The following is a 25,139-nucleotide window of genomic DNA, read 5'->3' as shown; positions in this document are numbered from 1 at the left end:
TATTCTATTTCAGCCACTTGTAGTGAACAATTATTTTTGGGCTAAACATGTTTAGTAACCAAACTGGATTTTTATCACTTGAGCCAAGAAACAATTTTATTTTACTTCCTGCACACTAATACACATATTAAACAACCTATTAGAAGCAAATAACAATTTAATAATTTTTAAATAATATTTTAATAATATTTGATCATCATTTTGAATATAAGTTTTTCAAACTCAACAAGCTTACACATCAAATAGTGACAAAAGCATAAACACAATTGTCATTAAGTGCATTAACTAGTTCCTTCTCAAATCAAGCTTTCATAACTTTTTTTTCCCAAAACAAAACAGGAAAAATAAATTCTAGAATGGAATGGAGTGGAGCAAATTACCAACCTGGAGCTAAAATATTATATAAGATTTTATATGATGAAATCTCTGCCATTTGGACACTTTTACCTCATTACAAGCTAAAATATTATTTTTCGTTTGTTATTGACGAAAAAATAATGTTAGGGACTGATTTATCTGCCGAAATTAAAAATTGGAAGTTTTTTGTGTATTTCAAAAGCTATGGCACTAAAGTGTCCGATTTTAAAAATCTCAAAAGACTGATTTAGGTAATTATTCAATTTTAAATTAGGCTTTGCGGATTTAAAAATGAACATAGCCACATATATTCTTCATTTCATTGTGCAAACATGTATTCAAAGTCAAAAAGCTTATTTTTAAAATGCAAAAATCTGTAATTCTAGTAAGCATAAACTGCGTTCTTTTTACAAGTTGAATAATTTGATTGGTTTCTCACCTCATTTTTACTTTAGTATAAACTTAAAAAAAATATATGGAAATTGGAAGACGATAAAATAATATTAAATAAAAAATTTCAAAGGGACATGATCACATGATATACTTTTCCTAGACTAAGAGAAATAGAGAATCCATAAAGTTGACTAGAAAACTTTCAATTTTTTCTTTTGGTTTGATTATATATGAATAGAAGAGTACACTAAGGCTAAAAATGTAGCCAATGACATACATAAGATATATAGTTATTCAATGTCTAAACATTTTAAATCATATAATAAGAAAAAAAAATCTTTTTAAACAATATAATAGTTACATTTTACTTAAGAGTTAGAGAAATAACCAACATATGTGAGTCTCATTTTTTATTAATCATTTTATGTCATATGCAATTTACAATTTTGCACGGATGCGCATAAACTCTAAGCAAAAGAATAATGGATTTTTTTATTAGACAGTAAAAAACAAAAAACATAGGTTTATATTTTCACAAATGAAAAAACATGTATTATTAACAATGAAAGTAACTTTTTTTTAAATTAACTGTTTCATGCTTGGTAAGATGTAGATTATCATAGATTTTAACATATAAGTAACACTACTTCAGCTAGGTTCAATAATGATGTTAATCATCATGCCTTTGAATTATAAATTTAACCAAAAGAAAGAAAGAAAGAAAGAAAAAGCCTGCAATTCAAGTTTGATACAACCCTTGCATTAGATACTGAAACTCATTTGTTTAGCATGTTGGTTCAAACTTCAAACATGACTGCTATTGATAACCAAACAACCATCTTATGTTCCTATCTTTGAAGCAAAGCATTGAATTGAATAATCCAAGCAATTCCACATGTAGTACGGATATGAAACATGTGGTACACATCAGTCATTAATTTAAACTAGTATAGATACCAATTAAAATGTAAGTTGAAATCAGAAAATACCAACACATTAATCTAGTTTACATCTCCATATATATATAGATGTACATGTCCAATGAAATCTCTAACATCTGTGAACTTTTACCTGCAAAAGATGGCAAAAACAGAAGGAAAAGAATTGTTAAATTATTTTGAAGCTTCACTTTCCATTTCAGGCAAGACAATAAGCTTTATTTTCTTTTAGCCTATCACTCAAAGTTGCAAACCGCATCATGTTCTGTTATATTGTAACAAAAATTTAAAAGAAGATTAAAGAATAGAAGAAAAGGAAACAAGGAAAACCATGTTAAAGAATGTCCCTACTGTTTGGGCGAAAGTTTTAATTTCACCTCGAATATTTTTAAAGGATTTCAACTTATCTCTGCGCTAAAATTATGAATGATTGACGGTAAATAGCATCTTAACAGAAAGTAGTATCTATAGATTCGAAAAACAGAGAAAGAATCAAATTAAAGTTACTATATGGCAATACCAATAAGTTCATGATAAATATCAAATAGTGGCAAAGGCAGAAACACAATTTTACCATTCAGTGCATATAACTAAATCAAGCTTTCATAACATTTTTCTTTTTCCCAACCGAACCGGAAAAGTAAATTCTAGAATGGAATGGAGTGGTGTAAATTTACCAACCTGAAGCTAAAATATTGCATAAGATGAAATCTCCACCATTGGGCACTTATACTTCATTACAATCTACCTGCAGAAGATGGATAAAAACAGTAAATTTCATTTATCGATTATGTAAAGAAATTCTCAAATGTTGGATGCACAATATTATATATATGTATGTATGTATTCCGTGTCTTTGAATTTATAAGAATGACCTTTTTTGAGAATAACAGAGGATATTTCTTTTGAGTACAACTAGAAAGTGAGAAGTTTCCCAATGAATGAAAAAAAAGAATGCAAATTTTGTTGTCGCTTATTTCTGGCAATGTTATTTTGATATTTGGTCTCAACCCCGAATGATCCATATAAACGAATTATTTGAGAATTCATTTCATTTTTTTTGGGGGTATCAAGGTTCTAATAAAAATACTTGCATGCATCAAAAACCTCAAGTTCAACGCGGTAAATGCATAAAAAGGGGTCAAATTTTAGCGGACGGTGCTTCTAACTAAGGATTCTTGTGGTTCCGGAGGATCCAGCTACAGGAGAACCGGGAACGGAGAGCCCCCTTTCAGCCCGACTCTTTGGTCTTAAGAATGCTAGTTTTAAGAATGAGCGATTGCCCTTCGGATATGAGTCCAACTAGTTAATAATGTGTAATGAAAGAGAAAAGTCTCGTCTTTTGAGGAAAAGGAAAATTATGCATGTATAATTGAATTTTGGTGGCATGAGAACCCATGTAGCTAGATAAATTACCTGCTCAGAAATCTCTATTCAGGAAATACACTAGTGGTGGGGATGTGGGAAATTTATACATGTATAATTTAATTGTGGTGGTATGAGAACCGTGAAGTTAGATAATTACCTGCTCAAAAATTCCTATTTAGAAAATTTGTTTCCAATCGACTTGAATGTTGGGGATGTGGGAAATTTTGGGCCAGATTAGTTGATGCTTGTTCTTGCATAATCCTCCCAGCAAACCACAAAAATCAACTTGAAGTCGCAAGAGAGAGGGAGGCAGCTTTTCTCCTTCCATATTCTTCAGATTGTAGCAGAATGAAATGTATAGTTGTTGAAGGGAGGTGAGGTGGAGAAGCTCGTTGCACTCAAATGTTTCCAGATCATCGAAGTTTGTTATCTCAAGAGTGGTAAGGGAGGGAAGCTGAGGCAGCGAACCTACCTCTGGGTATGACTTTATGTTGTGGCAGCAATTACCATCAATGGTAAGACGAGTGAGGGTGTGGAAGTTGCGCATCCATGATAGATTCCTCACTTGTTGCTCGCAATATCCCACTTTAAGTGATTTCAAGTTAGGCGGCAAACCACCCTCTGGCAACCTGCAAATGTTTGGGCTACCATATATCTCGAGAGAGTGTAAACTTGGGAGTAGACTCTTCATGTCACGTGGTAATGCCTTCAAATTGTAGCATTGTGTGAGGCTGAGATGAGTCAAGTTGGGTGCAGCCACTCCTCCTGCAAATGACACTAATTTCTGGCAGGAAGTAATGGAGAGACGTTGAAGAGCAGCGTGTGGTGCCTCTGACACTGATTCCAGATTCCTACACCCTTTTATCTCCAAATTCTTGAGATTGGGAAAGACATCCAACGACAAGGATACAATAGACGGACACCCTGAAATACATAGATAGTCGATGCTCCTTGCATTAAATGATTGAGATGGCCTTATTGATAAAGCATCCCCACCACCTACCATCTCATCAGACTTTCCTTCTTCATCTTCCCGCAAGGAAGAATCCCTTCTCCAGAATATGCTGTTAAGCATATCTCCGTTTAACATTGGACAACTTTCTATTTGAAGTTTCTTAAGCTGAGGAAAAGCTTCTGGGTCAGGTACGTGCCACTTCTCCCAGCATGGCATGTTATCAAACACCAATTCCTCGAGTGAAGGAAACGGTGCAATAGGCGAGGAATGATGATCGCCGTCACTCTTGTAAAACTCATCACCAATACGCTTGAGCTGATCAAAACCTTCAATGCGCAGGTACCCAAGAGATGGCAGTTGTCCAAGTGAAGGCAGCATGCAGCAATTCTTGCAAGATGCTAGTGTTACCCATGTTATATTGTTGTAAGAACAGTGCCCCACCCAATCTGGAAATCTTTCGCCCTTGTATCCCGATATTCTCAACATGTTCAAGCCATTGTGCGGCTGCAAGCAGTGGAGTATATCTCTCAATGTCTCTGTGTTTGAAACCATCTTATTACCTGAAGACCATTCCAACGATAAATTGTCAATGTGGTTCTTCTCCAACATCCTTGCACTCCTTGCTTGTCTCACATTAACAACATTCTCCAACTTCTTAATCGCAATTGATCCTTCAAGATTTGGGAGACCTCCTAATTCCTGTATTCCATTGTCTTCGTGCTTGCCTACCGCAAAGTATTCTAAAATAGGCATGTGTTTCAATTTACTTATTCCTCTAGGCATTTCTTTCAAATAAGTTCCCCTAAGATCAAGATGCCGTAAATTCACAAGTTTATGCATGCCATTGGGCAACATTGTCAGGTAAGAACATTGATACAATATCAATGTTTGTAGATTAAACAAGTTGCATAATGACTCTGGTAATGTCTTAACCTTGGTCCAAGAGAGATTCAAATAGCGTAGATGAATCAATTTACCTATTGAATCTGGTAATACATTAAGTTTACGAAAGGATAAAACTCTCAAGTATTTCAACTTTGATGCTCTGCTTTTCATGCTTAACAAATCATCGATATACAAAGACGTCCTCAAAGATTCTGATTTCACAATGGACAAGACTTTTGAGATTGGATGATCTAACCTTCCATATGACAAATGTGACAAAGATGACAAATATGACAAATGGCGAGTGAGAACCTTCTTCTTTTCTTGTTCACTACGCTCTTCTATTCTACAATAGAAGTCTCCAGCAAGGAATATTGCCAAGTCATGTAAAAGATCATGCATCACGTACCTGTCACGAGGATACTCCGCTGGTTTAAAAAATAACCTCGAAGCTAATTCTTCGAAACACTGAGAACCAACCTCTTCTAAACTCTCTCCTCTCTTTGGTAGCCTTAAAAGATCTTCAGCCATCCACAGCAAAATTAGTTCGTCTTTCTCAAACTTATGATCTTTGGGAAACAATGAACAATAAACGAAAGAGCGCTTCAAGTAAGGAGGTAGCTGGAAGTAGCTTATTAACAATGCTGGAATAATTTTACTATTTTTCAGTTCCCAAATGTCATTCATTAAAACAACATTCCATTCTTTAACATCATCCTTTCCTCGCAACAAACGCCCAACTGTTTCTACAGCTAATGGCAACCCCTTACACCTCTTCACAATCTTTTTACCCACATCCTCTAATGTTGGGTTCCTGTTTAACTCCGGAAAACATGCATTGGCTGCAAACAATAACCAACAAGACTCTTCGGACAACTCATTAAGAGTGCAAGAGGGACATGTTTGAACTACTGAAGCAACCTCTTGATTGCGAGTTGTTAGAAGAATTGAACTACCCTTAGCCCCACAGTGAAAAGGAGTTATAAATTGCTTCCACTTATCTGCATTTTCGCTCCAGACATCGTCTAGAACAAAAAAGAACTTCTTTCCCGACAACATTTCCTGTAGTTTATTTTGAAGCAAATTTAAACTCCCGAGGGTACAAGAATTTTTAGTAATCTCCTCAATGGTTTTCTTTGTAATATCAGCAACATCAAATGTTTCAGAGATGCAGACCCATGCTTTGAGATCAAATCCTTCCACGACACTGTACACCCATTTGGCTAAGGTTGTTTTACCAACCCCACCCATGCCAACAATAGGAATCACAGATAACTGAGATTCACTCTTGTCATTTATTGTTTTGATTAGGGCTTGTTGATCATCCTCCCTGCCATATATGTTCCCTTCCATCAGACATGTGGTTTCTCGCCATGATGACGATGATGATGATGACAAGTTATTATCCTTGGTAGTCTTTTGAAGACCAAGGATGTCTTTTTGCTTAACAAGAAATTCTATTCTTGAAACCACCCCTTCCATGTTATCTACCATCTTCCTATGTCGGTTGAGGAAGAAACTAGGCAACAAAGAACGTACCTCCTTTTTTGTGGAGGCTTTGGTGAGGACAGCGTCCAGAAAGTTATCAGCATCATAAACAGCATCTCTCAGACTGTTGAGCCAATCCCTGACACTATCGTCGCCCAGTTGCTTGTACTCAGCATCATCAAGCACAGCTTCAGCAGCAAGCAGTGAAATCTTCAGCCTTTCAAGCAAGTCAGAGCCAAGCTTCTTGCCCAAGACCCCGTTGACCACATCTTCTCTAAGGGACTTGTTAACGATAATCTTAATGAAGCCAGAGAGGAAAGCTCGACCAACAACTGCACTAGCCATTATGATATGATCTCAAACAAGTGATCAGAATCCGGGTATGAATGAGAGTGAAAATGCAGATTTTGCAGAGTTTGTAAGTGAACTGTGTGTAGGTGTATGAAAGCTTATTGTGAAGAAGTAGTCCTCAATAATTTGATGGCAAAGTTGGTCTCCTTAATTAGTGGGAGTGTCTTGCTGGTTCTGTACTAATTTTATGTATTTGGAAGGAATGTAATTTTCATTTTTGCTTTGAATACTTACTGTTTGTTACCTTTTGTTTATTTATCTTTTCAAAACTGGCATCATTATTTTTGCCTTTAATGTCAGATACATTATCATAATGAGCTGGTTGTGGGTCATGGTAAAATAATGATGCAGATGCAGTGCAATTGCTTTGCTCCTTCCAAGTTCTAATAATTCAGCTTCATTCACTGTATTCCCTTTTTGATTGTGTCGTGTTACTTGCTTTTTAGCTTAAAGAGTAAAGACATCCACTTCAAGCCCTCATCTCTGTCCATGGAAAATTTGTATGAATTGAGTTATTTAAATTGCCTAGCTTCTAGCTGGCTCACACTAACTTTGTCCTTGATTCTAATTTATTTGATCGATGCAACATAATTGCATCTTATTGGAAGTTTCAATTAATGTGTTATCTTGTGACTTATGGGACCAGGCTCAATATTACTACTATATTAAATTATTAATCTCACTCAAATACATCAAATCGCATTAGTTTTGTCTATAGCATATTATATTAGTTACCACTCAGTATTAAATTAAGAGTTATGCTTCTATTTCAACTATTACTACTTTACAAGTGATTATCAAGCAAAGTTATTGACACATAATTTTTTGTTTTTAACTCTGTCAAAGAAGCAACAGAATTTCAAGCGTTTCAACTCTTAAAATATAGTGACTGAAGGAGCTTCTATATTCTATATACTTTTAATTTGTTTCTATATGAGATAAAATAAAACCTCTTTTTGAGAGACTCCTAAACAAATTACACGTTCAATTTGAAGAGAATAATGTCTATAGATCACGAGCATATTTTGTTTTCTGAAGTACTGTTTTAATTGCTTTGAGTCATTCAATTGGTTTTAGTTTGTTGAACTTCAATGATAAGAACATTAGTTCATGGCATTATTGGTCTAACTAACTGGAAAAAGAAGACATACATCTACATGATATGTAAGAAATGCCCAAAATTCGAGTATTAATGACAACGGAAGGTACTTTATTTTTGTGTCGTGTATTTTCAAAGGGATTATTAAAGCTGTGTACCTACCTTAGATTAGAAGTTAGTTAATTTAACTGCTACATGCATGGTAAGCAGATTAAAGAAAAGAAGAAAAGGAAACAAGGAAAAACATGTTAAAGGATTTCAATTTACCAACTTGAAGCTAAAATAAAAAAAAAAACAACTCTTCTGATTTCAGGACTTATCCGGAAACACTAATACACAAATTAATAACATTTCAAGACTAAGTGCTTGTCATCACGAATACGAAAGACACTTATCATTCCACAAATTTTATTTTCTACACCTTTTTGTGAGAATGCATAGTACAACAGCTATGTTGGATCACTGTTTTGATTTGAGGATCAGCACTGAAAGTATATTTACAAACAGAAATGCGCCAAAAAATGAAATTGCAAAAGAGGAAGTTAAAAACAGCAGTGCAATTAGATAGAAAAGAAAGTGATCACAAGCATTATTTGATTTACATAATATTAGAAGTTAGAAGAAAAAGTTTTCAATACAGACATTTAAGAAGAGAATACTTGTAGCCATCCTCTTTTAAGTCCCAAATGATCAAATATTCTATGACAAGATTTCTTCTTGAATAATTTTACATGTAAGAATAATATATTTATTCTGATCCTATGCAGCTTAATATATGTAGTTATTACAAACTGCACATATCAGGTTTTATTCTTGGTATGCCAATTTTTCATTTTATTTAAAAAAAAAAGAAAAGAAAAAGAAGAAGAATAAAGAAATTCACCAATAAATAAAGTTGATAGAAACTAAATTGTCTTCTGATGGCATGAACACAACTTGACCTTCTAATTACATTAGCTATATCTTATCAAAAATACTTGACACCATTAAATGCCAAAACCATGCGTGTAAAAAGAATATTAAATGAGTATCGTATCAAAAAAATTGTTATTTTATATACCTAAATGAAAGTATTTTTAAGATAATAATAAAAATTACACTCACAAAATATATTTATTATGCAAATTTGGGTAAATCATCAAAATGAGATCTAATAATTCATATTGTTGACAGAAATAATTTTACAAGAAGTCTTAAATTTTTTTAAAATATTACAAAAATAATTATATATTAAATATATATTCTAAAAAAATTGATATTAGATTTTGATATTTTTATACAGATATAATTAGAAAATAAAATATTTTAATACTTAGATTTTGGAAATTTTACTAACATGAAGTTTTGTCTCTTTTTTTAATGATTGAAAAATTTTTTAGAGTATAAAAAAATTTAAAAATTAAAGTTTACTATGATTTTTTTATATAACTTCTAAATACTTATTTTAAAATATTTAGATCAAATACACAAATCGTTCATCGAATCAAAATTTTTGGTATTCATTTCCTAAACCAAAATTCATTGATTAATTAATGGTCCCAATGGAGTCAAATTATTGTGGATGATTGATATGATATCATATCATCACAACATAGTAGTAAAGCATCGAGTTGAGAGGCGAATGAACAACTTGAATTGACTTTTTGTTTCTGTACTCTCTACTTACACACTTCCAACATAATTATTTTATGTCATATACATTTTACAATTTTGCACGGATGCGCACAAACTCTAAGCAAAAGAAATAATAGATTTTTTAGACATAAAATACAAAAAAAAAAAAAAACCGATAGGTTTATATTTTCACAAATGAAAAAACACCTATACTAACAATGGTATTTTTTTTTGTTATGCATATGGTTCCAAGGGATTATGAAAGCTGTTGCACGTAACTTTGATTAGAAGTCAATTAATTTAACTCCTTCCTGCTTGGTAAGATGCAGATTATCATAACTTTAAGTCTTTATCATATAAGTAACACTACTTCAGCTAGGTTGAATAATGATGTTAATCATCATCATGCCTTTGCATTGTAAATTTAAAAAAAAAAAAGATAAAGCCTACAATTCAAGTTTGATACAACCCTTACATTCTCATTTCTTTAGCATACTGGTTCAAGTTCAAACATAATTGCTATTGATAACCAAACAACCATCTATGGTTCCTATCTTTGAAGCAAAGCATTGAATTGAATAATCCAAGCAACTCCACACTTATGATACACATCAGTCATTAATTTAAACTAGCATAGATACCAATTAAAATGAAAGCTGAAATCAGAAATCAGAAAACACTACTGCTTCCCAACACGTTAATCCACTTTACATCTCTATATATATATAGACATATACATGTGCAATGAAATATCTAACATCTGTGAACTTTTACCTGCAAAAGATGGCAAAAACAGAAGGGAAAATAATTGTTAAATTATTTTGAAGCTTCACTTTCCATTTCAGGCAAGGCAATAAGCTTTATTTTCTTTTAGCCTATCCCTCTAAGTCGCAAACCACATCACGTTGTGTTATATTGTAAAAAACCTTACAAGAAGATTAAAGAATAGAAGAAAAGAAAACAAGGAAAACCATATTAAGTGTCCCTAGTATTTGGTGAAAATTTTAATTTTACCTCGAATATTTTTAAAAGATTTCAATTGATCTCTTTGCTAAAATTATGAATGAACAACAAGAAATAGAATCGTAACAAAGAGTACATTGATTTTATAGATTCCAAAAACAGTTAAAGAATCAAAATTTAAGTTACTACATGGCAGTACCAATTAGTTCAGCATAAAGCCATAAACATTAAATAGTGGCAAAGGCAGAAACACAATTTTACCATTAAGGGCATATATCTAATTCTTCTAAAATCAAGTTTTCATAACATTTTTCTTTTTCCCAACAGAATAGGAAAAATAAATTCTACAATGGAACGAAGTAGTGTAAATTTACCAACCTGAAGCTAAAATATTTGTATAAGATTATATATGATGAAATCTCTGCCGCTTGGGCACTTTTACTTCATTACAATGTACCTGCAGAAGATGGATGAAAACAGTAAATTTCATTTATCAATGTATGTAAAAAAATTCTCAAATGTTGGATGCACAATATATATATTCCGTTTCTTTGAATTTATAAGAATGACTTTTTCTGAGAATAACAGCATATTTTTTTCGAGTACAACTAAAAAGTGAGAGGCTTCCCAATGAATGAAAAAAGAAGAATGCAAATTTATATTAGTCCAACTAGTTAATAATGTGTAAAGAAAGAGAGAGGTCTTTTCTTTTGAGGAAAGAAAAAGGAAAAGGAAAAAAGTATGCATGTATAATTTAATTGTGGTGGTATGAGAACCGCCGTGAAGTTAGAGAATTACCTACTCAACCTACGAATTTAATGGTGGGGATGTGGGAAATCTTGGGCCAGATTAGTTGATGCTTGTTCTTGCCGTGTTCTTCCAGCAAATTACAGTCTTCAATTGGAGCAGACTTGGGAGTAGACTCTTCATGTCACGTGGTAATGCCTCCAACTTTGAGCAGAAGCTGACTTGAAGATAAGTCAAGTTGGGTGCAGCCAGTCCTTCTCCTGCAAATGACACTAATTTGGAGCACCCTTTGATGGTGAGACCTTGAAGAGCAGCGTGTGGTGCCTCTGACATTGACACTGATTCCAGATTCCTACACTCATATATATCGAGAGTCTCGAGATTGGGAAAGACATCCAACGACAAGGAGGTCAGTGAATCACAGCTGTCTTCTATTTGTATCTCTACCAAATCATACCTGTGCTGCCGTTTCTCCAGAAATTCAAATTTTGGGCACCTCGAGATTTTCAGAGATTTGGGTAAACAATTACCCGGAAAGGATACAATAGACGGACACCCTGAAATGCAATAATTGATGTTCCTTGCATTAGATGATGGACATGCCCTTATTGATAAAGCATCCCCACCACCTACCATCTCATCAGACCTTCCTTCATCATCTTCCCGCAAACAACAATCCCTTATCCAGAATATGCCGTTAAGTATATCTCCCTTTAACATTCCACAATTCCATATGTCAAGTGTCCTAAGCCGAGGAAAAGCTTCCGGGTGAGGTACGTGCCACTCCTCCCAGCATGGCATCTTATTAAACACCAATTCCTCGAGTGAAGGAAACGGTGCAATAGGCGAGGAATGATGATCGCTGTCATTCTTGTAAAACTCATCACCAATACGCTTGAGCTCAAGAAAACCGTAAATGCCCAGGGACTTTAGAGATGGCAGTTGTCCAAGTGAAGGAAGCACGCAGCAATTGTTGCAAGATCCTAGTGTTACACTTGTCATATTGTTGTAGGAACAGTGCCCCACCCAATCTGGAAATCTTTTGCCCTTGTATCGCAAGATTGTCAACTCTTTCAAGCCAGTGTGCGGTTGCAAGCCGTCGAGTATATATCTCTGAGTCTCTGTGTTCGAAACCATCTCATCATCTGAACACCATTCCAACGACAACTTGTCAATGTGGTTCTTCTCCAACATCCTTGCACTCCTTGCTTGTCTGCCATCAGCAACATTCTCCAACTTCTTAATCTCAAATGATCCTTCAAGATTTGAGAGCCCTCCTAATTCCTCGATTCCATTGTCTTTGTGCTTGCCCACCACAAAGTAATCTAAAATAGGCGTGTGTTTCAGTTTACTTATTCCTCTAGGCATTTCTTTCAAAGAAGTTCCCCTAAGATCAAGATGCCGTAAATTCACAAGTTTATGCATGCCATTGGGCAACATGGTCAGGCAAAGACATTTATACAATATTAATGTTTGTAGATTATACAAGTTGCATAATGACTCTGGTAATGTCTTCACATAGGTACAAGAGAGATTCAAATAGCGTAGATGAATCAATTTACCTATTGAACCTGGTAATGCATAGAGATTACAAAAGGATAAAACTATCAAGTATTTCAACTTTGATGCTCTGCTTTTCTTGCTTAACAAATCATCGATATACAACGATGTCCTCAAAGATTCTGATTTCACAATGGACAAGACTTTTGAGATTGGATGATCTAAGCTTCGATATGGCAAATGTGACAAATGACGAATGAGAACCTTCTTCTCTTCTTGTTCACCAAACTCTTGTATTGTACAATAGAAGTCTCCAGCAAGGAAAATTGCCAAGTCATGCAAGAGATCATGCATCACGTACTCCTCGGGAAAATCCTCAGCAGCTGGTTTAAAAAATAACCTTGAAGCTAATTCTTCAAAACACTGAGAACCAACCTCTTCTAAACTCTCTCCTCTCTTTGGTAGCCTTAAAAGATCTTCAGCCATCCACAACAAAACTAGTTCATTTTTCTTAAAGTAATGATCTTTCGGAAACAATGAACAATAAACAAAACAACGCTTCAAGTAAGCTGGTAGCTGGAAGTAGCTTATTAACAATGCTGGAATAATTTTACTATTTTTCAATTCCCAAATTTCATTCATTAAAACAACATTCCATTCTTTAACATCATCCTTTCCTCGCAAGAAATGCCCAAGTGTTTCTACAGCTAATGGCAACCCCTTACACCTCTTGACAATCTTTCTACCCACATCCTCTAGTGTTGGGTTCCCATTTGACTCTGGAAAACATGCATTGGCTGCAAACAATAACCAACAAGACTCTTCGGACAACTCATTAAGAGTGCAAGAGGGACATGTTTGAACTACTGAAGCAACCTCTTGATTGCGAGTTGTAAGAAGAATTGTACTACCGTTAGCCCCACAGTGAAAAGGAGTTATAAATTGCTTCCACTTATCGGCATCATCGCTCCACACATCGTCTAGAACAATAAAGAACTTCTTTCCCGACAAGATTTTCTGCAATTCATTTTGAAGCAAATTTAAACTCCCAAGGCTACAAGTAGTTTTTGTAATTTCCTCAATAGTTTTCTTTGTAATCTCAGCAACATCAAATGTTTCAGAGATGCAGACCCATGCTTTCAGATCAAACCCCTCCGCGACACTGTACGCCCATTTGGCTAAGGTTGTTTTACCAACCCCACCCATGCCAACAATAGGAATCACAGATAACTGAGATTCACTCTTGTCATTTATTGTTTTGATTAAAGCTTGTTGCTCATCCTCCCTGCCATATATGTTTCCTTCCATCAGACATGTGGTTTCTCGCCATGATGACGATGATGATGATGATGACAAGTTATTATCCTTGGTAGTCTTTTGAAGACCAAGGATATCTTTTTGCCTTACAAGAAATTCTATTCTTGAAACCACCCCTTCCATGTTATCTAGCATCTTCCTATGTCGGTTGAGGAAGAAACTAAGCAAGACAGAATGTACCTCCTTTTTAGTGGCGGCTTTGGTGAGGACAGCGTCCAGAAAGTCATCAGCATCATAAACAGCATCTCTCAAACTGTTGAGCCAATCCCTCACACGTTCGTCTCCCAGTTGCTTGTACTCAGCATCATCAAGCACAGCTTCAGCAGCATGCAGAGAAATTTTCAGCCTCTCAACCAAGCCAGGGCCAAGTTTCTTGCCCAAGATCCGGTTGACTGTATCCATTGTGAGCAACCTGTCAAAGACAACGTTAATGAAGCCAGAAAAGAAAGCCCTACCAACAAGTGCACCAGCCATGATGATATGATCTAAGCAACAGCAAAGTGAATGGATTTTCAAAGAAAGGTAAGAGAACAATGGTTGCAGTGTAGTGAACTGCTATGTTTTTCTCAATCAAGTAGTGTATGCTAAGGAGGAGTCAATGATTCCTTAGAAAATTCATAACTTGGAGTCAATAATAAAGACCATGAATGTTGGTGGATCATCGTACAAAATAATAACCAATATCATCATACTATTGTACTCATAATCTCTTCTACACTGAGCAAATGGTTACCTAAATGCATCAACTAGAAAAGCAGCTGCTGTTCATGATGAAAGCAAATGGTTACCTAAATGCATCAACTAGAAAAGCAGTCTCGACCATCGGGGAGATTTCGGGGAGGAATCAAGTGAGAGAACATAAGATGAGAAGACACCACATCCAACTCAAAATCTTAAGGCATCAAGTTAATAGGTCTCTCATCTTATAAACTCCTCACTCTTCCTTGCTTTCTTTGATGTGGGACTAACTTCAACACTCCTCACACTTGCAACACTAACAATCTCCCCCTCAAGTGTGAGCCTCCACATCAAGCATCAACTCCCCTCTAGCTCCTCCACCACCATGAGTATTCGTCCATCACACCGCCGCAAAATACCGCGGGACACGCCGCCGGGATCACCTTTGCCGGGAAGACTTTCGATGCTTCACCTTGAATACTCCTTAAACCAGACCGATTAAACCATCGACTCTGATACCACTTTGTTGGGAAAACTCAACACAGGTTTAAATCAAGAACCTGTCTAACAGCGAAAGCACCAAAAATAATTTTCCCACAACCTGTGCAATTAAATGGGCAACACCAAAGATACTCCAAGTAGCAAATATAATGACAGAATTTAAATAATCAAACACCAAAATTTTTAACGTGGGAAAACCCCCAAAAAAGGGCAGAAAAATCTTCCACTATCAGAATAATGGGTACACAAATAGTCTTCCTAGTGACACTAGGGTATCTCAACAATCAACAAAATACATCACCAAAACTGGTGGAATCAACATAAATCCTCCACAAAGTGGATATCTCAAATCAGGCAAAAGAGAAGACAATACAACAAATAAGTTATATCCTAATGTTCATCTCTACACCAGGAATAACATACTAAAATTTCATAAGAAATAGAGCAAATTTACCAAGTCAATGTGATCAAGATTGACATGCCCTTTTCCCCCAAATTTTCTCTTCTCTTCGACGCCGAAAACCACACCTCCTTTCACTGTTTCATTTGTTTCAAAAGGAGGGCTTCAAAAACCTCATTCTCTCTCCTTACCGTGGCTTGTTAGCCACTCTTCTTTCTTTATTTTTTTTTGTTTCTTTTAAAACTTGTGGGCCCCACTTGGTTGGGGACCCACCAACAAATCTCCCCCTCACCAACTCAAGTGGGGATAGGCTGCTCCACCAAGCCCGCCTTCTCTTTGCAGTAATCAAACTTCACTGCAGGTAAACTCTTAGTCATCATATCTGAACCATTATCATCAGTATGGATCTTCTCAAGTGCATATGACTTCATCTCAAGCGCTTGACGTATCCAATGATACATCACCTCTATGTGCTTCGATCTGGAATGAAACGTAGGATTCTTGCTAAGATGGATAGCACTCTGACTGTCACAAAACAACACAAACTTCTCTTGATTGATGCCTAACTCTTGTAGAAATTTTTTCATCCACAAGAGTTCCTTAGAAGCTTCAACAACAACAATGTATTCTGCCTCTGTAGTAGACAAAGCAACACATTTCTGAAGTCGAGATTGCCACGACACAGCTCCCCCTGCAAAAGTCATCATATAACCAGAAGTAGACTTCCTTGAATCAAGATCCCCAGCCATATCTGCATCTGTGTAACCATCCAACACAGGTTGGCCACTCCCAAAGCACAAACAAACTCTGGAAGTACCATTAAGGTATCTGAGAATCCACTTCACTGCTTGCCAGTGTTCCTTGCTAGGATTAAAGAGAAACCGACTAACAACTCCAACTGCATGAGCAATATCCGGCCTGGTGCAAACCATAGCATACATCAAACTGCCAACTGCAGATGCATATGGAATCTTCTTCATCTCCGCTTTCTCTTTCTCACTTGTAGGACATTGCTGCGAACTCAGCTTGAAATGACTAGCAAGTGGAGTACTAACAGGTTTGGAATTACTCATGCTAAACCTCTCTAAAACCTTCTCAATGTACTTCTGCTGTGACAACCACAGTTTCCCATTCTTCCTGTCACGAGTGATACTCATGCCAAGGATTTTCTTTGCAGGACCCAAATCCTTCATAGCAAAGGATCTGTTCAAGTCTTTCTTAAGACTTTCAATCTTCTTAGTGTCATGACCAACAATCAACATGTCATCAACATAAAGTAAGAGAATTATAAAATCACCATCAGAGAATTTCTTAACATATACACAATGATCAGAAGAAGTCTTACTGTACCCATGAGCTTCCATGAAGGAATCAAACTTCGTGTACCACTGCCTTGGCGCTTGCTTCAGCCCATATAAGCTCTTTTTCAACTTGCATACAAGATGCTCCTTTCCTTTAACCTCGAAACCCTCTGGTTGCTCCATATAGATTTCTTTATCTATGTCACCGTGAAGGAATGCAATCTTCACATCAAACTGCTCAACCTCTAAATTCAAGCTAGCCGCCAATCCAAGCATAACTCGAATAGAGGATATCTTCACAACTGGAGAGAAAATCTCCTCAAAATCAATACCTTTCTTTTGCTCAAAGCCTTTCACAACCAATCGAGCTTTGTACCTTGGCCGTGAGACACTTTCATCCGCTTTCAATTTGAACACCCATTTATTCTTGAATGCTCTCTTACCCTTCGGCAACTTCACTAATTCAAAAGTATGATTCTCATGCAAAGATTTCATTTCTTCTTGCATGGCCTTCAACCAATCTTCCTTATGCTCATCAGACATAGCTTCCTAGTAGCTCTCTGGCTCCCCAGTCTCAGTGTTCATCACATACTCATGAGGAGAGTATTTCTGAGAAGGATTACGCTCTCTAGTAGATCTTCTCAATTCAGGCTCAACTGATGGTTCAGGTGGAACTTCAACATCTGGCACCTCAGGTTGAGGTGTAGGTTCATCATGAAAATCATCACCATCATTATCAACTTGTACATCTCCCCCATCAATAGGAGGTCTAGTGGAAGGACCAGGTTCATCATCAACAGAATGTCTAACAGTTACTGTTGGCTTATCTGTCTTCTCAAGATCTTCAATAGTTTGGTCTTTAAGAAAAATCACATCTCGGCTTCTAATTATCTTCTTGCTCACCGGATCCCATAATCTGTAACCAAAGTCTTCGTGACCATAACCCATGAAGATACACTGCTTTGACTTTCCATCAAGTTTGGACCTTTCATCTCTTGGAATGTGAACAAAAGCCCTGCAGCCGAACACTCTCAAGTGACTATAGGAGACATCTTTCCCTCTCCAAACTTTCTCTGGAACATCACCATTAAGTGGAACTGAAGGAGAAAGGTTGATCAAATCTACTGCAGTCCTCATCGCTTCACCCCAAAAGGATTTAGGCAACTTTGCATAAGAGAGCATACACCTTACTCTATCATTGATAGTGCGATTCATTCTCTCAGCAACTCCATTGTGTTGAGAAGTCTTAGGAACTGTCTTCTCAAGCTTGATCCCATGTCCTTTACAATACTCTTCAAACGGACCCTGTATTCACCACCATTATCTGCTCGAACACATTTCAATTTCCTTCCTGTTTCTCTTTCAACACTTGCATGAAAGTGTTTGAAGATTCCGAGCACATGGTTTCAAAACAAAAGCCCACACTTTTCGAGAATAATCATCAATAAAAGTAACAAAATATGATGCACCACCTAGTGTCTTAGCATCCATAGTGCAAACATCAGTGTGAACTAAATCAAGTGGGAGAACATAAGATGAGAAGACACCACATCCAACTCAAAACCTTAAGGCATCAAGTTAATGGGTCTCTCATCTTATAAACTCCTCACTCTTCCTTGCTTTCTTTGATGTGGGACTAACTTCAACACTCCTCACACTTGCAACACTAACACAAAATTAGCATCTCCTCGCAACTTTTCTTCTCTTTGCTCAATTGGTTGTGTCCACTCAAGTTAATCCAAATCTGATTAGGTTCATACACTAACGGGGATGTAGACACACTTCAGAAAGTTTTGGCTTGGGCCTACCACACAGGAAAATGACCAGAACCTACATGATAAATACACAATCATATGAGCAATTTAGTAAATGGAGAAAGAGCACTTCTTCAACATTGTTGACTTCCTTTTTAGATTCAAAAACAGAATTGAAACTTGAAAGGCACAAATTCAGCTTGAAAAAAATTTGACATCAATATAACAATAATGCAATGGAAGATGAGGCTGACATAATATCGTATGGCGCAAATATTTTACAAAAAATAACTAGTAAGAGAATCATAATATGCCAATGAATCCAAATTAGGCTTGCAAAGAATATCTTATTATATCAGTCAAACTATTACATAGTAAGCACATGGCAGCATACAATTTCATATTAGAAAGAGTTAGTATAGGATCTACAATTCATTTAATATGATATTTTGTAAATAATTGCATGTTTTAATCAACAAAAAATAATTCTAAGCTTTTTGTTTGGCATGAACCATAGAACACAGCAAGTCAACAAAAATATGATCACAAAATTGTAAAGTTTAAAAGATCAATTTATTAAAAGTATACCATTCTCTTAATGAAATCTTTATGTTTTGTGTCATATAATTCCAAGGGAATATCAAAGATGCACATATATATTCCCTATCTTCCAATTTATAAGAATGACCTTTTTTGAGAATAACAGAGGATATTTCTCAAAGGAGGCTAACAATGCATCTAGAGACTACCTTGTATTTTGTTTAAATATATTACTAATAGATAGATAGATAGATAGATAGATAATAGATGCGTGAAGAAAGAGAGAATTCTTTTCCTTTGAGGAAAAGGAAATTTATGCATGTATAATTGAATTGTGGTGGCATAGTGGCATGAGAACCGTGAAGTTGGATAATTACCTGGTGAGAAATCTCAATTCAAAAACTTTGATAGTACTCGACTTCAACGGTGGGGATGTGGGAAATTTTGGGCCAGATTAGTTGATGCTTGCTCTTGTAGTGTTTTTCCAGCAACCGACAGTGGAAAATATAAAGTAGCAAGAGAGAGGGAGGCAGCTTTTCTCCTGCCATATTCTCCAGCTTTGAACATACGCTAATTGTTAATTCTTGGAGGGAGGTGAGGCGGAGAAGTTCATCGCACTCCAATGTCTCCAGATTAAAGAACCCGCCTTATCTTGAGAGTGGTAAGGGAGGGAAGGTGAGGCAGCGAACCTGCCTCTGGGTATGACTTTATGTTGTGGCAGTAATCACCTTCAATTATGAGATGAGTGAGGGCATGCAAGTTGGCCATCCATGATAGATCCCTCATTTGTTGCTGGCCAATTCCCACTTTAATTGATTTCAAGTTAGGTGGCAAACCACCCTCTGCCAACCTGCAAATGTTTGGGCAATCAAATATCTGAAGAGAGTGTAAACTTGGGAGTAGACCCTTCATGTCACGTGGTAATGCCTCCAACTTGTCGCAATATGTGACGTGGAGATGAGTCAAGTTGGGTGCAGCCAGTCCTTCTCCTGCAAATGCCTTCAAATTGCCACAACATGTGACTTGAAAATGAGTCAAGTTGGGTGCAGCCAGTCCTTCTCCTGCAAATGACACTAATTTCGAGCAGTAAGTAATGGAGAGACGTTGAAGAGCAGCGTGTGGTGCCTCTGACTTTGACACTGATTCCAGATTCCTACACCCTTCTATCTCCAAATTCTTGATATTGGGAAAGAAGTCCAACGACAAGGAGGTCAGTGAATCACAGCTGTGTTGTATTTTTAGCTCTACCAAATCATACTTGTGCTGCTGTTGCTCCGGGAATTCTAGTTTTCTACACCCATCGATTTTCAGCTTTTGCAAAGATTTGGGAAAACAATTGCCTAGAAAGGATACATGAGATGAATACTCTGAGATGTGTATTTCTTAGAGGCAACTTATATGGTTGATGCTGAGCATTGCCTTCAATGCAGACTCCTTCTTAGATTTACGTCCCCTAATTGATAAAGTATCCCCATTAAGAGATATGCCCTCAAAGTGACTTACTATACTAGAGACGGTTATATGTAGTTTGCGAACTTTGGAAACATCCGACAAAGAAGAAACGATTCTCAAGAATACCTGATTAAGCATCTCTTCCTTCAACATTGGGCAATTTCTTATTCGAAGATTCCTAATTTGAGGAAAAGTTTCTGACTCAGGTATGTGCCACACCTCCCAACATGCCATGTTATCAAACTCCAATCTCTCAAGTGAGGGAAACCGTGCAATATGCGAAGAATGATGATCTCCTTCATTCTTGTAAAACTCTTCGCCAATACTCCTCAGCTGATCCAAACCTTTAATGCGCAGGTACTTAAGAGATGGCAGCTGTCCAAGTGAAGGTAGCATGCAGCAATTCTTGCAAGACAATAGAGATACATAAGTCATATTGTTGTAAGAACAGTGCCCCAACCAATCTGGAAATATTGTACCCTTGTATCCCTCGATGGTCAACACTTTCAAGTCATTGTGCGGTTGCAAGCTGTCAAGTATATCTCTCTCAGTCTCTGTGTTTGAAACCATCCAATCAACTGAACACCATTTCAACGATAAGTTGTCAATGTGGTTCTTCTCCAACATCCCTGCACTCCTTGCTTGTCTCACATCAACAACATTCTCCAACTTCTTAATCTCAATTGATCCTTTAAGATTTGAGAGCCCTCCTAATTCCTGGATTCCATTGTCTATGTGCTTGCCCACCACAAAAGAACTTAAGGTACCCAAGTGTTTCAATTTACCTATTCCTCTAGGCATTTCTTCCAAAAGAGTTCCCCTAAGATCAAGATGCTGTAAATTCACAAGTTTATGCATGTCATTGGGCAACAAGGTCAGGGAACGACATTGATGCAATATCAATGTTTGTAGATTAAACAAGTTGCATAATGACTCTGGTAATGTCTTAACATTGGTCCAAGAAAGATTCAAATAGCGTAGATGAATCAATTTACCTATTGAATCTGGTAATACATCAAGTTTACGAAAGGATAAAACTCTCAAGTAGTTCAACTTTGATGCTCTGCTTTCCATGCTTAACAAATCATCGATATACAACGATGTCCTCAAAGATTCTGATTTCACAATGGACTCCAAGACTTCTGCGATTGGATTATCTAAGCTTCTATATGACAAATGTGACAAATGACGAGTGAGAACTTTCTTCTTTTCTTGTTCACCATGCTCTTCTATTCTACAATAGAAGTCTCCAGCAAGGAATATTGCCAAGTCATGCAAGAGATCATGCATCACGTACCTCACAGAAAAATTCTTAGCTGGTTTAAGAAATAACCTGGAAGCTAGTTCTTCAAAACATTTGCAACCAACTTCTTTTAAACTCTCTCCTCTTGTTGGTGGCCTTAAAAGATCTTCAGCCATCCATAGCAGGATCAGTTCATCTTTTTCGAAAAGATAATCTTTGGGATATAATGAACAATAAACGAAACATCGCTTCAAATAGGCAGGGAGCTGGAAGTAGCTTATTAGCAATGCTGGAATAATTTTACTATTTTTCATAGGAAATTCCCAGATGTCACTGCTTAAAACAGCATTCCATTCTTTAGCATCATCCTTTCCTTGCAACAACCGCCCAAGTGTTTCTACAGCTAATGGCAAGCCCTTACACTTGTTGACAATCTTTCTACCGATATCCTCCAGTGTTGGGTTCCCATTTGACTCCGGAAAACATGCATTCTCTGCAAAGAGTAACCAACAAGAATCTTGGGACAACTCATTAAGAAAGTAAGAGGAACATGTCTGAACAACTGAAGCAACCTCTTTAATGCGAGTTGTTAGAAGAATCGTACTACCCTTACCCCCACAGTGAAAAGGAGTCGTAAACTTCTTCCAGTTATCAGCATCATCGCTCCAGATATCGTCTAGAACAACAAAGAACTTCTTCCCCGACAAGATCTCTAGCAATTTATTCTGAAGCAAATTCAAACTCCCAAGGGAACAAGTAGTTTTAGTAATTTCCTCAATGGTTTTCCTTATAATCTCAACAACATCAAATGTTTCAGAGATGCAAACCCATGCTTTGAAATCAAATCCCTCTGTGGTATTGTACACCCATTTTGCTAAAGTTGTTTTACCAACCCCACCCATGCCAACAATAGGGATCACAGATAACTCACTTTCACTGCTGTCATTTATTACTTTGAGTAAGGCTTGTTGATCATCCTCCCTGCCATATATATTCCCTTCCACCAGAGATGTGGATTCTCTCCATGATGATGACAAGATATTGGTAGTCTTTTGAAGACCAAGGAAATCTTTTTGTTGTTCAAGAAATTCTATCTTTGTAACCACCTTTTCCATCTCATCTACCATCTCCCTTTCGCGGTTGAGGAACTAATCAGGCCAGTAAGAACTTCCCTCCTTTTGAATAGCCTCTTTGGTGAGGACAGCGTCCAGCAAGTCATCAGCCTCATAAACAGCATCTCTAAGATCGTTGAGCCACTCCCTCACGGATTCGTTGCCCAGTTGCTTGTACTCAGCATCATCAAGCACAGCTTCAGCAGCATGCAGAGAAATCTTCAGCCTCTTAACCAAGTCAGGGTCAAGCTTCTTGCCCAATACCAAGTTGACCGCATCTTTTGTAAGGAGCCTGTCAAAGACAACGTTAATGAAGCCAGAAAGAAAAGCTCCACCAACAAGTGAACCAGCCATGATATGATCTCAAACAAGTGATCAGAATTCGGGTATGAAGGAGAGTGAAAATGCAGATTTTGCAGGGTTTGTAACTGAACTGTGTGTAGGTGTATCAAAGCATATTGTGAAGAAGTAGTTCTCAATAATTCGATTGCAATAAGACAAAGACTGTTGACTCAATAAAACGTTGGTGTCCTTGATTAGTGGGAGTGTCTTGCTGGCTCTCTACTAATTTTATGTGCTTCAAAGTTATTTTGCAATTTGGAAGGAATGTAATTTTCATTTTTGCCTTTAATTCTAACTCTTTGTTACCTTTTAATTCCTTTTTTTTCCGAAACTGGCATCATTATTTTGCCTTTGATGTCAGATACATTGTCATAATGAGCTAGTTGTGGATCATGGTAAAATAATGATGCAGATGTTATGCAATTGCTCCTTTCAAGTTCCAATAATTCAGCTTCAAGCACTGTATTCCCTTCTTGATTGTGTGGTGCTGCTTACTTGTTAGCTGAAAGGCATTGACTTCAAGTCGTCCCAACATCTCTGTCCATGGAAAATTTGTATGGATTGAGTTATTTGAATTGCATCTAGCTGGCTCACATTAACTTTGTCCTTGATTATTGCATCTTGTTCGAAGTTTCAATCAATCTGTTATCTTATGACTTATGTGACCAGGCTCAATAGTACTACTATACTAAATTACTAATCTCTCTCAAATGCATCAAATCACATTAGTTTTGGTATATATCATGTTAGTTAATACTTAATATTAAATTAAGAGTTATGCTACTATTTCAACTATTACAAGTGATTATCAAAAAAAGTTAGCTTCAACTCTATGAAGAAGCAACAAAATTTCAAGGCTTTCAACTTTTGTATGAGCATGGTAATAGTACGGTTTTCTAGAGTGACTGCAGGAGCTTCTATGCTGTTAATAAGGGACATATGATGATTTCTTTTTTTTTTTTTAACTTTCAATTTGTTTATACACAATAAAATAAAGTCCTCTTTCAGAGATACTCCTAAATAAATTACACTATCAATTTTGAAGAGAACAACGCCTATAGGATCATGAGCTTATTTTGTTTTCTGAAGTACTGTCTTAATTGCTTTGAGTCATTCCCTTATTGGTTTTAATTTGCTGAACTTCATTGATAAGAACATTAGTTCATGGTATTATTCGTCTAACTAATTGGAAAAAGAAGGCCTACATCTACATGATATGTAAGAAATGCCCAAAATTCGAGTATTAATGACAACGAAAGTTATTTATTTTTGTGTTATATATTTCCAAAGGGATTATCAAAGCAAGTCCACATGTAGTGTAGATATGAAAGCCGAAATCAGAAAACACTGCTTCTGCATCCCAACACATTAATCCAGTTTACATCTCCACATATATACATGTATATGAAATCCCGAACATCTGTGAACTTTTACCTGCAAAAATTGTCCAAAAAAACAGAAATAAAATGGTTAAATTGTTTTGAGGCTTCACTTTCCATTTTAGGCAAGACCATAAGCTTTTTTATTTTGTTGACTAGAAACTAAGAAAGAAAAGACCATAAACTTTATTTTCATTTAGCCTATCACTCAAAGTCGCAGAGTGCATCATGTTGCGTTATATTGTAGAAAAAATTAAATAAATAAATATAAGAAGATTAAAGAAAAGAAGAAAAGGAAACAAGGAAAACCATATTAAAGGATTTCAATTTACCTTCCTGCTAAAAGTATTAATGATCAAAGGTAATGGCATTAAAACGAAAAGTCCATTTTACAGATTCAAAAAACAGTTAAAGATCAAATTTGAGTTGCTATATGGCCTATATAGCAATACCATTCAGCAT

At 36.3% G+C, this 25,139-nt stretch overlaps 3 protein-coding genes across 5 annotated transcripts; all 3 read right to left on the bottom strand.

Moving 5' to 3' along the window:
• Positions 1-1,488: 1,488 nt before the first annotated feature.
• Positions 1,489-7,015, bottom strand: LOC112730688 (putative disease resistance RPP13-like protein 1). The gene is made up of 3 exons (XM_025780754.3): positions 3,214-7,015; positions 2,370-2,436; positions 1,489-1,821 (listed from the first exon to the last, which is right to left on the bottom strand). The coding sequence occupies exon 1, from the start codon at positions 6,727-6,729 to the stop codon at positions 3,232-3,234; it is 3,498 nt and encodes a 1,165-aa protein (XP_025636539.1). The 5' UTR covers positions 6,730-7,015; the 3' UTR covers positions 1,489-1,821; positions 2,370-2,436; positions 3,214-3,231.
• Positions 7,016-9,906: 2,891 nt separating this feature from the next.
• On the bottom strand, positions 9,907-15,743 carry LOC112730679 (putative disease resistance RPP13-like protein 1). 2 transcript variants are annotated; one of them, XM_072212429.1, is made up of 4 exons: positions 15,609-15,743; positions 11,210-14,387; positions 10,790-10,868; positions 9,907-10,222 (listed from the first exon to the last, which is right to left on the bottom strand). In XM_072212429.1, exons 1-2 carry the CDS (start codon positions 15,632-15,634, stop codon positions 11,261-11,263), a joined length of 3,153 nt encoding a protein of 1,050 aa, XP_072068530.1. In that variant the 5' UTR covers positions 15,635-15,743; the 3' UTR covers positions 9,907-10,222; positions 10,790-10,868; positions 11,210-11,260. The 2 variants fall into 2 exon arrangements, with proteins under 2 accessions (XP_072068530.1, XP_025636530.2); XM_025780745.3 differs by lacking the exon at positions 15,609-15,743 and adding an exon at positions 14,764-15,335.
• On the bottom strand, positions 15,335-23,665 carry LOC112761742 (putative disease resistance RPP13-like protein 1). 2 transcript variants are annotated; one of them, XM_072212435.1, is made up of 3 exons: positions 22,458-23,534; positions 19,527-22,337; positions 15,335-18,685 (listed from the first exon to the last, which is right to left on the bottom strand). In XM_072212435.1, exons 1-2 carry the CDS (start codon positions 22,969-22,971, stop codon positions 20,533-20,535), a joined length of 2,319 nt encoding a protein of 772 aa, XP_072068536.1. In that variant the 5' UTR covers positions 22,972-23,534; the 3' UTR covers positions 15,335-18,685; positions 19,527-20,532. The 2 variants fall into 2 exon arrangements, with proteins under 2 accessions (XP_072068536.1, XP_072068534.1); XM_072212433.1 differs by having other exon boundaries at positions 19,527-23,665.
• Between the last annotated feature and the right edge of the window lie 1,474 nt (positions 23,666-25,139).

This window comes from Arachis hypogaea, chromosome 2 (genome assembly GCF_003086295.3).
Source record: "Arachis hypogaea cultivar Tifrunner chromosome 2, arahy.Tifrunner.gnm2.J5K5, whole genome shotgun sequence".
Taxonomy (NCBI): Eukaryota; Viridiplantae; Streptophyta; class Magnoliopsida; order Fabales; family Fabaceae; genus Arachis; species Arachis hypogaea.
Note: the sequence above shows the minus strand (reverse complement) of the source record. Positions and strands in the feature narration are given on the sequence as shown.